General features: G+C 51.2%; 1 protein-coding gene across 6 annotated transcripts; it reads right to left on the bottom strand.

The window, feature by feature from the left end:
* Positions 1 to 4,994: 4,994 nt before the first annotated feature.
* Positions 4,995 to 13,978, bottom strand: Snx20 (sorting nexin 20). 6 transcript variants are annotated; one of them, XM_029481031.2, is made up of 5 exons: positions 13,853 to 13,978; positions 11,271 to 11,356; positions 9,828 to 9,966; positions 8,102 to 8,253; positions 4,995 to 5,990 (listed from the first exon to the last, which is right to left on the bottom strand). In XM_029481031.2, the coding sequence occupies exons 3-5, from the start codon at positions 9,946 to 9,948 to the stop codon at positions 5,322 to 5,324; spliced, it is 942 nt and encodes a 313-aa protein (XP_029336891.1). In that variant the 5' UTR covers positions 9,949 to 9,966; positions 11,271 to 11,356; positions 13,853 to 13,978; the 3' UTR covers positions 4,995 to 5,321. The 6 variants fall into 6 exon arrangements, with proteins under 6 accessions (XP_029336891.1, XP_021026091.1, XP_021026094.1 ...); XM_021170432.2 differs by lacking the exon at positions 11,271 to 11,356; XM_021170435.2 differs by lacking the exon at positions 11,271 to 11,356 and having other exon boundaries at positions 8,102 to 8,250.
* Positions 13,979 to 14,341: the final 363 nt, after the last annotated feature.

Here is a 14,341-nt window from a genome sequence, read left to right as displayed (position 1 = left end):
CCTTTCTGAGGGAGAAATGAAATGGGATTATTAAAACCATTGCAAGTGTGAGTGCTTCATAAAACAGGCAGCTTTGGTCAAGATAAAAGTAAAATAAAAGACAGTGTTTAAAAAGAGTCTAAAGAAGTGTTTAGAAACTCAGAAATGTCACCGTAAGAGACCGATGGGAGGGTGCACTAGTGCAGAAAGATCTATTTGGCTTAATCCTCTGCCAAAGGAAAGCATGCCATAGTAAGAGGCGGTAAGATGTGGCATTTGTGACAGAGTATAGTGGAACCATGAAAACCAGACTGTAGTCATGTTATACACTATAGACAAATGCTAGTTATGTTCAACTGCGCCTTACAAAGTAGATCGCAGAGCCATATACACCAGAACTTTCAGGTCACGCCTGCCAGGTGCCCGTTCTAGGCTCTATACTCTGTGAGAGAGGTGTCCTCTTTGGCTTTCTCAGGAAGGGAACGGGTGTGTGCTTTCCTACAGATCCTACAGGCAGGGACCTCGCAAGAAGCCTGCATGAGACAGTCGTCTGGAGTTGCAAGGAAAGAGTATGTGATCTTGGAGAGGCTGCAGTCCTCTGAAGGGGAGAGCAGACGAAGCAGAGAGCAGCAGGACTGAGCTGGGCGAATGAGCATGCGTGCGCACTCATGCACGCATGCGTGTGTGATCAGATCCAGTTTGACCAGCAGCCAGTTCTCTGCTGGGACTGTCAGACAGGAGATTCTTTCCCTGTCAGGTTAACTTGTGGTTTTGTTCCTGTGCCTGAAAGGATGGATCCACATCTCCAAACCCGAGCTCTTCAGCCCCTTTACTTTCATCGAGCCAATCACGAGAGATGGCTTTTATCTGCTGATGCGTGTTGTGTAGATTCTGGCCTGCGCGCTGGCCTTCTGCTTTCCCTCGATCTTCTAGGACCCACCCTGGCTCCTTTGCACCCTTGGAGACTCTGGGCTTCCTCTGAGGGCTTCCTCCTCCAGCCACCCGGCTGAGACACATCTTTCTGCTTGCTCTGTGAGTGGCTGCCTGTCATGCCAGCATTAGGATAGGCACTGGTCCTGTCACAGCTGCATTCAGCTCTCAGGCTCCAAAGATATAAAGTGTCTTGGATATTCCTGATGTGAGAAGACGTGTGCATAGGTACCTGGCTAGCAAGTGGGCTGTGTGAGTCTGATAGAGACTGGTATTTATGGAGGAGGGAGTTTTTCCTCTCATTGTGGAGCACGGCTAGCTGGGCCAAGACCTTTCTCAGAGGGCACACTGCAGGGTCAATCAGGCTTTGGCCAGCCCAGATCGCTTCTCCCATGATGCTTCACTTCCCATATGATCACTTCACCCCGTGGGTGCTTTTATCTGGAATCAGCTTGAAATCAGGCACCACAACGTGAATACCAGCTCCTAACAGGACACTGAGAGCCAAGGACATCTGATCAAAGCCAGAGCAAAAACTAAATCTTGGGAGACAGTACACAGGGCTGAGACCAGGGCTCAGGAATGGACAGTAGGCAACAATTTCTACCGCTGGCTTGGGCCAGACAGATGGCTTAGGATAATGTAGGCCAGACCCAGATGGCCTAGGACAGCACTGGCAGGAGGGACCACATGGTGGACACTCCTAGCCACTGAGCAGTGCTTGCTGGTCCCCAGAGTCTATCATCACAGATGGAGCTCATCCACAGAGGCCATCCTGCCTCGGGGCAAGGCTGTTGGATGTGTAATGAGGTTGGCAGGTGCCGCTGTGTTTATCCTTAGAGTTGCTTGCTTCTAATTAGAGCCAGGGATTCTGATGTTCCACTTGGAAGTTTCTTTTGCAAACAAATTTGCATACTTAAGACAGGCTGCAAGAAGGAAAGCAGCACAGAGGAGGTGACAAACCTGAGGGTGACAGTGTGTCAGTGTAGCCCAGCTCTTGTCCAACGGGAACAGAATCAGCAGGGGCAGAGAGTCACAGGAGCACTGGGGAGCATGGTTGGGGGCCCACCCCCAATGAAACCTGCAGCCTGGAGCCCAGAGGCCAGGCACCCACCTCAACACAGCACCTCCCAAGTCCAGTGAGGTGACCACCAAGTGTATCTAGAATTTGAAAGCAGGATTTTTCCATTTGCCTTGCTTGTTGGAGGATGTCACCATGCTATGGGCATCCCAAGTCTCATTCAGACACCATGCAATGCACTTGAGTGTTTACAGATGGGGAATGGTCTTGAAAAGCCCTTCTGGGTGAGGGATCCAGGAATACCCAACCTCTGTCATCTAGCATGAGATCCCATGAGGAAGGTGAGGGCCAAACAGCCTAAGCTTCACTGAGGGCCAAGGACAGCCAATCAAAGTCAGAGTAAAAATAAAATCTCAGAGACAGTCAACGGGGCCGAGACCAGTGCTCAGGAATGAACAGTAGGTAACAAATTCTATGGCTTGCTTGGGCCAGACAGATGGTCTAAGCTGTGACTGGATGGGAGTCATGTGACCCTGGGAAAGTCACCTCAGGGTGTCTGTCCTCAGCTGTAAATGGGATGAGAGTGTGGCCTGGGCAGGGTGGGGCTGGCAGGAACAGGAGAGTAGCCTGGAGCATAGCATCCATGGACGCAGGGTGTAATGGGACTGCCCATCTCCATCCAAAGGGGATACCTCAGGCTTTGGGCCAATTAGCCAGAGCCAGCTCCTGGGCATAGCTATGGGCCTGCATGCTGATGTGTTTGTCTCACTGATGGACACCTGAGAGAAACAAGGAAGAAAGAATTGGGTTTGAGAAGGACGTAGTCTGTGTATCTCTTTGGGTGAGGTTGGGCATCTCACTGGGTCCTGTGACCACGGAGGCTGTACGGCATGCCTCTCTCCTGGTACTGCCAGTCTATGGCATTCTGGCTCTATTTCCGGGCTGTGGTGAGGGCACAATGGTGTAGGGGGTGTGGTGGAGTAAATCTGCTCCTCTCATTCTCTTCTGTGCCCCTCCTTGAGGACTAAGGACAGACACTCTGTGCCCCTCCTTGAGGACTAAGGACAGACACTCTGTGCCCCTCCTTGGGAGCCAGTTTGAGAAAGTAGAGTCCCAGTTGCTACCATTCCTAATGTCCCGTGGAACAAGGACTAAATAAGGCAGGTAAGATGGGGGACTCTGGAAGCCCAGAAAGTGAAATGCTGTGTGGGGTCACAGTGGGAGTAGGCTGCCTCTGTGGTGCCATACTGGGCCTTGAGGAGTCACCTAGAAACTCAAGGGTCTCTTCCAGGAATCCACAGAACAAGGTCTTTGGCTCCAGCTGCTGGGAAAAGATACCTGACGTGGCAGTTATCACAGGCCAGACCTCTGAGCTATCACAGAGGCCGGAACACAGCATGAGAAGCAGACACTACAATGGCTGTAGCTACTGAAAGACCTGAGCAGAAACTGTACAGTACAGTCCTTCAAGCAGAGTAGCTATTACCATCTCCATCAGAGAAGCTGAACTCAGAAGCCACAGCCCCTCAAGATCCAGCCCTGCCCAAGGACCTTTCCTCATAGAAGTGGGTAGGAAGGGTGGTTAGACCCTCACCCGAGGTTCCAGACACTCTTCCCATGCCTCCCTCCCAGCTGTATGGTATGTACTTCTGCCCAGGCTTGCAGATGGTCTTGTGGTCTCAGAAGGTACCAGAGCATAGACACATGCAGTGTGTCTGAGTTAAATGAAGGAGGATTCCATCTATGCTGGAGCCACTGCTTTGGGGTCACACACCCTCGAAGTAACCTCTCATCCGCATTGAGAAAGCTCAATAAATTCATTCATTGGCTCCTTAAACTGAACTTGGGTGGGATCAAACTTTGGTCTCTTGGTGGAGTGCTATGTACTGTGACAGATGTTTGTTCAAATGTCTCCCAAAGGTGCACACTGTAGGAGGGCACCATTAGGAAGACGTGTGCAGGGTCCCAAAGCTGAACTGTTATCAGTCCCTCTTCCAGTAAGCAGGACACATCCTTCCCTGCACACTATGTGGACCTTCCTTCATCAGGGGCACCGAGGGGAACTTCCCTCCCCACTCCCCTGAGACGCTGTAGCTCTTCCTGGTGTACACACTGAATATCCCCCACTGTCATATCTGCTCATCCACAAACTCCCCACACGCGTTTTGAGATGCTGAGCTCGCTTTCTGAATGAGGTCCTTGTTTATTTGCTTTACAGCAGCAGGGACCCCTCCATCGCAGAGCACTTGAGCCCAGCCTCTTTGCTTGAGCCATTTTGGACCAAACTGTGCTTCCTCAGCCCTCAGGTGTGGGTGAGTGCTCGTCTGCAGCCCAAATTCTCAGAGGTTTCCAACATCACTCGTGTTTGGAATTGTCCTCAGCTGCAGGGCGTGGCATGTCTGAGACTTGGCCCATTTTCTGTTTCATAGCTGGATACCATGGACCGCATATTCATAAAGAACAGGGGCTTATTCAGCACTTGGTTCTGGAAGTCCAAAGTCAAGGGCCTGTGCAGGATAAGAGCCTTCTAAATGGCGGGACTCAAGAGTCCCAAGGCTGAGCAGGGAATCACAAGGCAAGACAGAACGGGTAGGTTCCTCTGACGAGGTCACCAGTGCAGTTACATGGTCTCCTCATGCTCTGGTATAATAATAAGTATTTCCCAAAGGGGCCGCCTGCAGACACCATATTTGGATATGGTAAGTTTCTACCCTCCCCTCCTCGTCTACCACACCTGACTTCCCAGCATCCTTGTAACTTCAAAGAATCATATACTCTCCATCCTGCAGGCTTCCCCTGAAGAGCTTGTTTTACTGAGAGCGTGACACCAAAAGGAGGAGCTAGGTCTGTGGGTTAATGGATGCAAATACTTGCAACTGATTGGGGGGTGGGGTACAGGAGCGAAGGGAAGATCTGGGGCTATGCGAGGGGATAGTCTTTAAGGAAGTGCATTGCATTGCATGTTTGTGCAAATTTCTCGTCTGGCTGTCTACAAAAATAGATGCTTCTTCTTTTTTGGTAGTACTTTAGATTGAAGCAAAGGAATCTCACAAGCACTGTGCCATTAAGTCACATCCTCAGACCTCTTTATTTGGAGCCAGTCTCAGCAAACTTCTTAGGCTGGCCTTGAACACATTCTGTACGGTAGGCAAGTCCTTCCCATCCCGAGATGGTACCTAAGGTCCATAGAACTTGCAAAGTTTTGATAGCTGAGCTTGTCGGCTTAGGATTTAGAGAACCTGGCACTCAAAGGTCACAAGATGGCTCTTCCAGAGGTCCCAGGAGCCCCTCAAGCCACGCTTGTCCAAAGCCGTCCAGCAAAGCCCACCCGCGATGGCGACCCACGGCACTGTCCGCGCAGCCTGGATGCCAGGGCACCTGTCGGGCCGCCTCAGGACAGATACTCCCGCACGGTGAGCTCCTTCAGGGTGGCGCCCCTGTGCGTGGGCCTCCGGAGCTGGTTCTCGTCCAGGCGGCCCTGTAGCGCCGCGAAGTCCTTGCCCAGCGCGTAGGCCAGGCGCACCATGGCGTCCAGCAGCGGCGCATAGTAGCGGTGGCTCTCGCGCGCCCGCAGGCATCGCAGCGCGCGCTCGCCGACCGCGAAGGCCTCGGCCGGCCGCTCGAGGTCGCGCAAGCAGACGAGCGCGGCGCAGAGCGCGGGCACGGCGGCGGTCGGGCAGTGCGCCGTCAGCTTCTCCTGCAGCGGCAGCGCGCGGCCCAGCAGCTCGAGCGCGCGCGCGTACTGACCTGCGCGCAGGCAGCCGAAGGCCTCGCGCAGCTCGGGCCGCGTGAGGAAGTCGAGGAACTCGCGCGAGCGGCGCACCGCGCGCACGGCGTAAAGCAGCCGCAGGTACTCGCGCAGCTCCCGGCGCCGCTCGCAGATGGTCTCCGCCGACAGGTTCCCGGTCAGGCGCTTCCGCGGGAACGCCACGTCTTCCAGCTCCGGCCCGAAGCGCTTGAGGAGGGCCTTCTGCAGCCTCTCGAAGTCCGAGTAGCGCCGTTCCACCACCGCCTTGTCGCCGTCGAAGCTCCCGGTCTGGATGACCACGACCTGGTACATCTGCAGGCAGAGCGGAGAGGATGAGCCTCAGGACAGCCCGAGTGCGCGCCCCGCCCGCGCGCCCGCGGCTGTGTGCACGCGCACGCTCTCGACCCTTCTGGGGCTGGAACCCAGGGACCGTGTACAAGTCTGGCAAGTGGTCTGCCATTGAGCTGTACAGCCTCGCCCCAGGTCATTTGGCTATTTTAAATTTAATTTAATTTTTTTTCCTTTTTACTTATTCACTTTAAATCCCGCTCACCGCCCTCTCCTTGTACCCTCTCCCACAATCCTTTCCCCTCCCCTGTCCCAGGCCATCTGTTTTTGAAATAAGAACTAGCCTTGTAGTTTACAGATGGACCCTGATATTCCAGCCTTAGTCTTGCAAATTCTGAGATTGTAGGCGTGCCCTGCTTGGCAACAGTGTCTCCTTTCCCCCCTCCCTCTACGCACCTGCCCCTGTGCCATTTTTAAAGTCACATTTTGTACGAAGTAATAATGTTACCTTTTACATTTTCTTTAAAAAAACATTTTTACATGTGTCTGCGGTGTGTATGTGTGTGTGTGTGTGTGGTTTGTGTAGATCAGAGGACAACTTGTGAGAGTTGGTTCTCACTTTCCAGCATGTGGCTTCTGGGTGTCAAAGTCAGGTGGGCAGGCTTGGCAGTAGGTGCTTGTACAGGCTGAGCCATCTGGCTGGCCCTCTGCCATTTTCACGCATACACATAGCATACTTTGAAGTTCATCTCACGCACACGCACGCACACACACATACGCGCGCGCACAGGCACACCTACTCTCCTGCTGTACTATGAGTAAAGGTAGAAAGGTAGTCCCTGGCAAATGTTGGCTCTAGAATAGCAGTGCTTAGATGCATCTTGGAAGAAAAGGCACAGGGAGTTGCTGATGGGGCTGGTGTCTCTCTTGGCTTTTTATCATCAAAAACTGGGGCTCTGTGTCCTAAATTGGGAAGCGTGGGCTGGAGTCAGGAAGGGCCCATCTGGAACACCTGAGCATTTGTTTCAGGCATAACGCATTGGTCTTAGATTGGGAATTTAACCTCCTTGAGCTTCAATTGTCTCATCTTTAACTTGAGGATGTGTTGGCAAATCTTCTAGGCTCCGTTCAAACAGCTACCTAGTAACAGCTTGTGGGGGCTGCAAGCCAGGTACCAGCCAGGCTATAAGAAGATTTCTTGCACCCCAGTTCCCTTGCTCTCCCCCCTCTTTTTCGTTGTCTCTCTCTATGTCTCTCAGTCTCTCTCTCTCTTTTTCTGTCCTTCTCTGTCCCCCTCCTTTCCCTACCTATACCCCTTTTCCATATCCCCTTCCCTCAACACACTTTCTTTTGTATTAGGCCTGTCATACAGCTGATTGTTCAGGGAACTCCTGAACATGGGTTCTCGGAGGTCCTCCCTCCTGCTGCTGCACTGTACCTCCGAGAGTTTATACAACACAACAGAATAGGAATAGTTCCTGTCTTCGGCACGAGGGTTAAATAGCTGAGTGAACTCATTGATTCGAGGGAGGGCTGTACCCAGTACAAGCTGGTAGCTATGGTAACTGTACTGGTCCCAGTAAGGAGGAGTGGTGAGTGGGACCTCACAGGTCCCAGTGAGGTGGGAATACTTGGTATTACTCTTCCATCTTCCTAGAACAGGCCAATCTCACTCAGACGGCACTCCCATCGGGGAACTCCCCACAAACCAGGACTAGCAGCTAGAATTAAATAACAGAGCTCAGCTTTCTTTTGGGTTTATTTTTGTAATTGTTTTTTTTTTTTTAATGTCCTGTGAAACTGATCTTTCCCTTACATGTATTTTAAAAGCAAGTATTTTAAAAGCAAGTCAAATAAAAAGCCAGAAACATATTAACGATTAAAGGAGATTTCAGAATCAACAGAGAAGGGGTGTGAAGGGGTGCGGATGACTGACACCTGGCATCATGGGAACATGACTCACAGTCCTCATGGCACCCTACCTTCATGTGGGACCGTGCAACCTCCGTTTCTCTGGAAGACTGTGAGTTAGCGTGCCATATTAGAAGTGGAAAGCTGTGATCTCCCAAGGCCTTTCCCCGGCCATGCAGGAGGTGACTGATGGGAGGAGCCCCGTCAGTCTAAGCTCTGCTTACCACAAACTTGGAGACTTTCCTCTCCTCTATGCGGGCTGAGGCGATCTCAAAGAGCAGCCTGACATGTTTCCAGCGGCTCTTCTCCTTCTGCCAGTGTTCCTGGAGTTCCCTTGTGGTCATGCTGGAGTTAGAGCTGGGGCCATCTTGGGCTTCTGGAAAGACACTGCCTTTAAGGAATCTGTGTTCAGCAGTGCCCTGCAGGCCAGGGATGGAGGGAGATGACTAGAGGCGTGGGATGGAATGGATATCAGAGTTCTGGAAGAGTTTATCTATCCCTTCCTGCCATCCTCCCTGTGGGCACGTCAGCTAGACCCCTGTGAAACTACCTTGTGTATTGATCTCAGTCCAACACTCTGATTGCTTCTTCTTATTATGAAGTGCACTGTGGGTGGGATCCAGTCTGTACACATCCGGCCTGCTGATGGACCATTTTGTAATCATGTGCTCCTGGCAAGCAGGACCCATGCCCATGTACTCCCTAGGGCACTGACTTGGGGCCATGGAGCCCCTTAGTGCACATCAGTGTGCAGGGGAAGCCCTGAGGAAGTTGTATTTCAGCCTGAGCCTGGGAGGCTCTGACTACACAAACACTTTATCTCAGGGTGCAGCTGCCTTTCTCGGCTCTGAATTCCTGATTCCTTGTCTAAAAACCAACAGTGGTTTTTTGTTTTGTTTTGTTCTGTCTTGTTTTGTCTTGTCTTGTCTTGTCTTGTCTTGTCTTGTCTTGTCTTGTCTTGTCTTGAGACAGGGTTTCTCTGTTTAGCCTAGCTGTCCTAGAACTTTCTCTGTAGACCGGGCTGGCCTCCAATTCACAGAGATCCACCTTGCCTCTGCCTCCCTAGTACTGGGATTAAAGGCGTGCGTCACCACCACCCAGCTCCCCACAGTATTTCCTAAGCCTCACTTGAGTCCCACACCTTTCTGAGAATCTGTTTAGATTTTTTTTCCCAACACAATTGCATAAAGAATTGTTCATTTATTGCAAGAGGCACAGGCCTGGAACGTCCTTATCTTGTGCCACCTGACCCTCATGTCACTCCCCTGCCTCACCCCGTTTTGATACTGGAGTGAGTGCTTCCCATTTTGTTCCAGTAGACTTTTCCTGGCACATCTACAATTCTTTTTCACCAGTGTCTCTTTTCTGAGCTTGGAGGCCAGGAGAGTGATCAGTCTACTTGCCATGCATGGCACACCCCAGGCTTCAGCAGATCCATCTTAAATTGAGTGTAAAGAGAGATGATTCCAGGAGATGGCACTATAGCAGATCCTGTCAGTGCCAGGCCACACCCCCTGGCAGCCACTGTTCTGGAAAATGCTATTGGCTTCTAAGAAAAGCACCCATAACTCAGGACCCTAGGGCCTTTCTAGGACCACAGCATTTGCAGGAAGAAAGGGATGTTGGGCAATCCTTGGCTTCTTTGTCCTTGGATGCACAACCCAGGTAAGTTCTTTACACTTTCCCATGAGCCCCCATCTAGACTGAGTCACAGTCACCTACCCTAGTCATGTGATCACCCACCCCCTATACAGGAGGCTGCTCTTGTTCCCAATCTGCTCTGTCTCCGAGGATCATCTCCCACGTAACAAGCATGCACCAAATCCTTGTGCTTAGGTTAAGGTGACCCCAGTTAAGACAGCTGCCTGGCTACCTCGGTACAACCACTGAAGTGCTTCAAATGTCTGTGAACGCCCACCTCCCTCACTGAACACAAACCCTCCAGTTTACCTTCTGGTCCTGGTCCTGGGAGGTCTGGGCCTGGGGGCAATACTTCCTGTCTGGTCCTTGTTACGCATTGGTTTATGGGTCCTCTCCAGCCAGGGCTCCCAGGATGCTCTGGACTTGCCATGCTCCAAGGCTACCTGAGCTACAAGAGAGAAGAGAGCCAGCTCACACTGGGGCTCCTGCAAGGATGCTAAGGATTCCATGCTGGCAGGCAGGGAGGAATGACAATGATGCCTTGCTGTGTCCTCTGTCACCCACCCAGCCAGATCAAACCTAGCCCTCTCCTGTAATGGACAGACAGATCCTGAGTTATGGTTGTGCTCCATGCAGTATACAGTTGCTCTGGATTTCACAGGAAATACTGTCAAGTGACAGCACCAACATTAGAGATGACCTGGGTGAAGTGTACTGGCTAGTCCAGATAAATGTCCCACCACTCAGCTTTATATTACAGTGCACCCCTCCCTATCTATCTACCGTTAAGCAAATATTTAATATGCCCAGTTCATCTCATCTGGCGCCTCACACTTCTTTTTTTTTTTTTTTAAGACACCTACAAAACTTTGGCATTACTGCCAAATAACAGATAAGGAAGCAGGTCTAGCCTGAGGTCTCACCATTGGTACAGAGGAGCAAGGGAGAACTGCGTCTAAGATGTGCAGGCCAGGGATGCCTCTTTGCATGTTCCCAATGTGACCGCCCTCCCCTGCAGGGACTCTTTCTATTCTCACTTTGTGGTAAGCCCAAATTGGCCGACTACAGAATCTGCTCTGACCAGAAGTGGGCAGCAGGCAGGCAGCAGGCCAGCAGGCTTCTGGAGTCCAGTCTGTACACAGAAGTAAATGGATGCCTTGATAACTGTCAGTTTACCCTCCTCTGTGCCTCAGAGTCTTATAAAATGGGTACAATATCAGAATTACCTTCACAGGCTGGTATGAGGATTACCATAGGCCTACCCCATACAGCTTGGACTCGGGGCTCTTCACACAACAGGGACTGCACAGTCCTTTCTGTTACTAGGATCTGACATGCATTAGGTGTTTGAGGAATAGAAATGAAATAAATAACTCTAGAAGGGTGTGCTTTTTACAGATAGCTGCACACTAGGAGACGAGAAATAAGACATTCTCTCAGAGGAACAAACGGCTGGGCACTGTCTTGGGCACATGTGTTAGGTTTTCTGACAGAATTCCAGGCATCAACAGCTGAAGGTTTTATTATGTTCATTTTCAGGTTTCAGCTCATGGAGGCGGGGAGGACATGGGCAGAGCACAGCAGCTCACCTCCAGAGCACAGCATGCACACATGCTCATGCCTGTGCATGTCCCTCAGCTCATGAAGAGTATGGAGGTCATATGGCAGCTGCAGGAGTACGTTCCTTCCTTTTACCACACAGGTCATGGGGCTGGAACTCAGGTCATGAGGCTCAGTGGCAAATGGCTTTACCTGCAAAGCCAGCTCACTGAAGCACACTTTCTTCTTTCCTCCAAGCCTTTGGCATTCAGGGTGGGTCTTCCCCTTAACTTAGTCATCTGCGGAAACAGCACACAGACACACGCAGAGGTCGACTTCTCTCAGCTCCCAGGGTATTGTTAAGTCCAGTGAAGTTGGCAAGATTAAGCATCATAGCGCAGGAACCAAGAGGAAGTGCAATGATGTCATCGCATCCTCTCTTTGAGTTGGTCTGGCGTAGGGGAGGCTTGAGCCTGTGCCTCAGGGGATGTTCTTCATAAGGCAGGTGGAAGGGACTGTTTTCTGAGTGGCATCTAAGCATCGGTTCATTAAGTGTCATCAGAGACCCTCCATCAAGCCTCACAGTGACAGGAGGTGGGTAAACTGAGGCACAGAACAGGGTCCTGGCTGGACCAGTGCTGTATATGCTTGGGTACTCAATAGCTTGTGTGACCTGCTAACCTCTCAGCCCTGTGGAGGAGTCAGGAGACATGACCCCCATTCTGACTGACCGCAGCCCCTGGGCATGTCATTTATTATCTTCTGCTTTCCATCTCTCCCTTTCCTTTTTTTTGGAAAGGGTGGCTATAAGCCTTATCACACTGTTAAGTGTTGATGGGATGGGTCCCTCATGTTCTGCTAAGTTCTCAACCTCCCAATGCTGTGACCCTTTGATACAGTACCTCAAGTCGTGGTGACTCCCCAACCCTAAAATTATTTTGATGTTACTTCATAACTGTCATTTTGCTACTGTTTGGAATTCTAATATGAATATCTGATATTCAGGATATCTGACTGTGACTCCTATGGGGGGCGTCACAACCCATAGGTTGAGAACCACTGTGCTAAGTGCTAAAGCAAGATAGTAGGTAGTCCATATGCTGTCATATTTAACAGGGGGTTTTATTTGTTTGCTTGCTTTTGTTTTTTGAGATAGTGCTTCACTATGTAGCCCAAGCTGCCCGGAAGTCATAATCTTCCTGTCTTTGCCTCCCTAGGGCTGGGATTACAGGTATGCCAAGGGGGCCTATTTTACCAAATGGAGATGTAGTGTTTCCTATGGGCACTCTGTACTCTCCCTATGATTTTGTCTGTGAAGTGAGTGGTGGCTTGTGGAACTGGCCCTAGTGGTCTAGGCCTTTCCAGATCTGCTTTGATCTGGGTAGCTGGTACCGTGCCAGAAGCAGGGAACTTCTTCCATGGGACCTCGGAAGACCGCAGAAATGTGCTGCGTGCTCTGGTAAACCATTCAAAACTGGCATGAAACCGAGACTTAGAATAAAACTCAAAGCCACAACCAAAGCTGTTCCTGTCCTCTTACAGGACAGGCTGGGAGTGACCCATTTAAAGACAAGTAGATAAAGGTGATATGTTGACAGTTTCCCAAACACATCCAAGCCTCAGTTTCCCCCTGTGGGCAATTGATCCTTTTGCTAAGCTCCTTGGTTTTTTGGTTTTTTAGGTTTTTTGAGGCAGAGTTTCTCTGTGTAGCCCTGGCTGTCCTGGAACTCACTTTGTAGACCAGGCTGGCCTCGAACTCAGAAATCCGCCTGCCTCTGCCTCCCAAGTACTGGGATCAAAGGTCTGTGCCACCATGCCCAGCTGCTAAGCTCCTTGGGGACAGAGGGTTCTGAGGGCTGCCTTATCACTCCACACCCTCAGTGGGAAAGATTTCTAGTCATCAGAACAAAGCACTGCAGATGTTGGAACTGCACTTGGCCCAGAGGACAGAGCAGAGTCGCAGGCCATACTATCTTCTGTGCATGACAATCTTCATTTTCCGGGAGCCTTGGCTCTTGTTTCCCACTTCAAGGGACCCTGCCCTCTTCAGTCCTCCTCCTGCATACACAGGGCCACTTGTAGAGCCGAGGCCACCTTTCTCGGGGGCAGGGGGAAGGTTGCCGGGGGGTGGGGGTGGGGGGCTAATGAAAATCTGGTAGAATATAGTAAAAGCCCTTGCCCATAAGACAGAAGAACTGAGAGGCACCCATTCAAAGAGGAGGAGGAAGGAAGGAAAGGAAGGAAGGGGAGCCGCAGCCCTGGCTGCCTGCGGGAGTTTGAGTTTAAGCCTCCTTTCTTTGTAGGGCAGCCTCCTCAGGTCTCCATTGAAGGGTCAGCCAAGGCTCCACCTGCCCTGAGCACCATAGGACCCCTGGGTGCTTCTCTGTGGAGCTTGCCAGTGGAAGCGCTCTCAGTTGGGGGTGCACATCAGAATCCCCACTGGGACTGGGGAGAGGAAGTGTTAGGAGCTCTAAGGCAAGCAGGCTGCCTACCCCACAACACCCAGACAGAGCTGGGGTGGGCTCTGGATTCTTACTCAGCTGCAGGGTCCACCCTTTGAGAAATACAAGCCTGGATTTGTTCCCAGGAACAGGACCAGTGCCTGGCATTGCAAAAGGAGTCAGGCTTAGAGGTTGGAGGTGGGTTTGGCCCCAGTTTCTAAGGACAGCCCATACTCTCACCACCCTTGGTCCCTCCTACCCAGTCCCCAGGGAGTTCCTAGAGGGCCTCTCAAGGACATCACTGGGTCTCAGTGCACAGAAGCCAGCTACGCTTGGGGTCAAACACTGACTGACCTGGGATCTTCAGGCTTTGTGGGTTCAGGGTCCAGGAGAGTCACATGCCCCGGTCCGATCTCTTTTTGCAAGGTCCAACTAGATGGCTGAATGTCTGCCGCAATTCTGAGTTCTCCTTTTGAAAACAGGAAATGGGCGGAGACAAATATCTGCAGGCCACGTGGGACAAGGCCACCAACAGGAGGACAGTTTAACTTCACAGCAGCTTTAAGCAGCTTGATACCTATTAGACACCTGAACGATGGCTGGCATTTGGAGAATTCATTTCAAAGTCCTTTGTTTTAGTCCTTTTCTGTGGCAATGACAGAAGACGATAAACTGAAGGAAAAAAAATCACACACAGGAAAGTTTATTTAGTTTATAGCTCTGGATCCGGAACATGCAAGAGCACACTGGCAGTGTCTGTGAGGGCTGTCCTGCCGCCTGTGACATGCCATGGTAGGAGGTGGACAGACAAGAGAAAGCTTATCTTATGCACTCCAGTTTCAC

This window comes from Mus caroli, unplaced genomic scaffold (assembly GCF_978045245.1).
Source record: "Mus caroli unplaced genomic scaffold, Mus_caroli_1 scaffold_10, whole genome shotgun sequence".
In the NCBI taxonomy this organism is placed as follows: domain Eukaryota; kingdom Metazoa; phylum Chordata; class Mammalia; order Rodentia; family Muridae; genus Mus; species Mus caroli.
The sequence above is the reverse complement of the archived record's forward strand: the minus strand, read 5'-3'. Positions and strand labels throughout refer to the sequence as shown.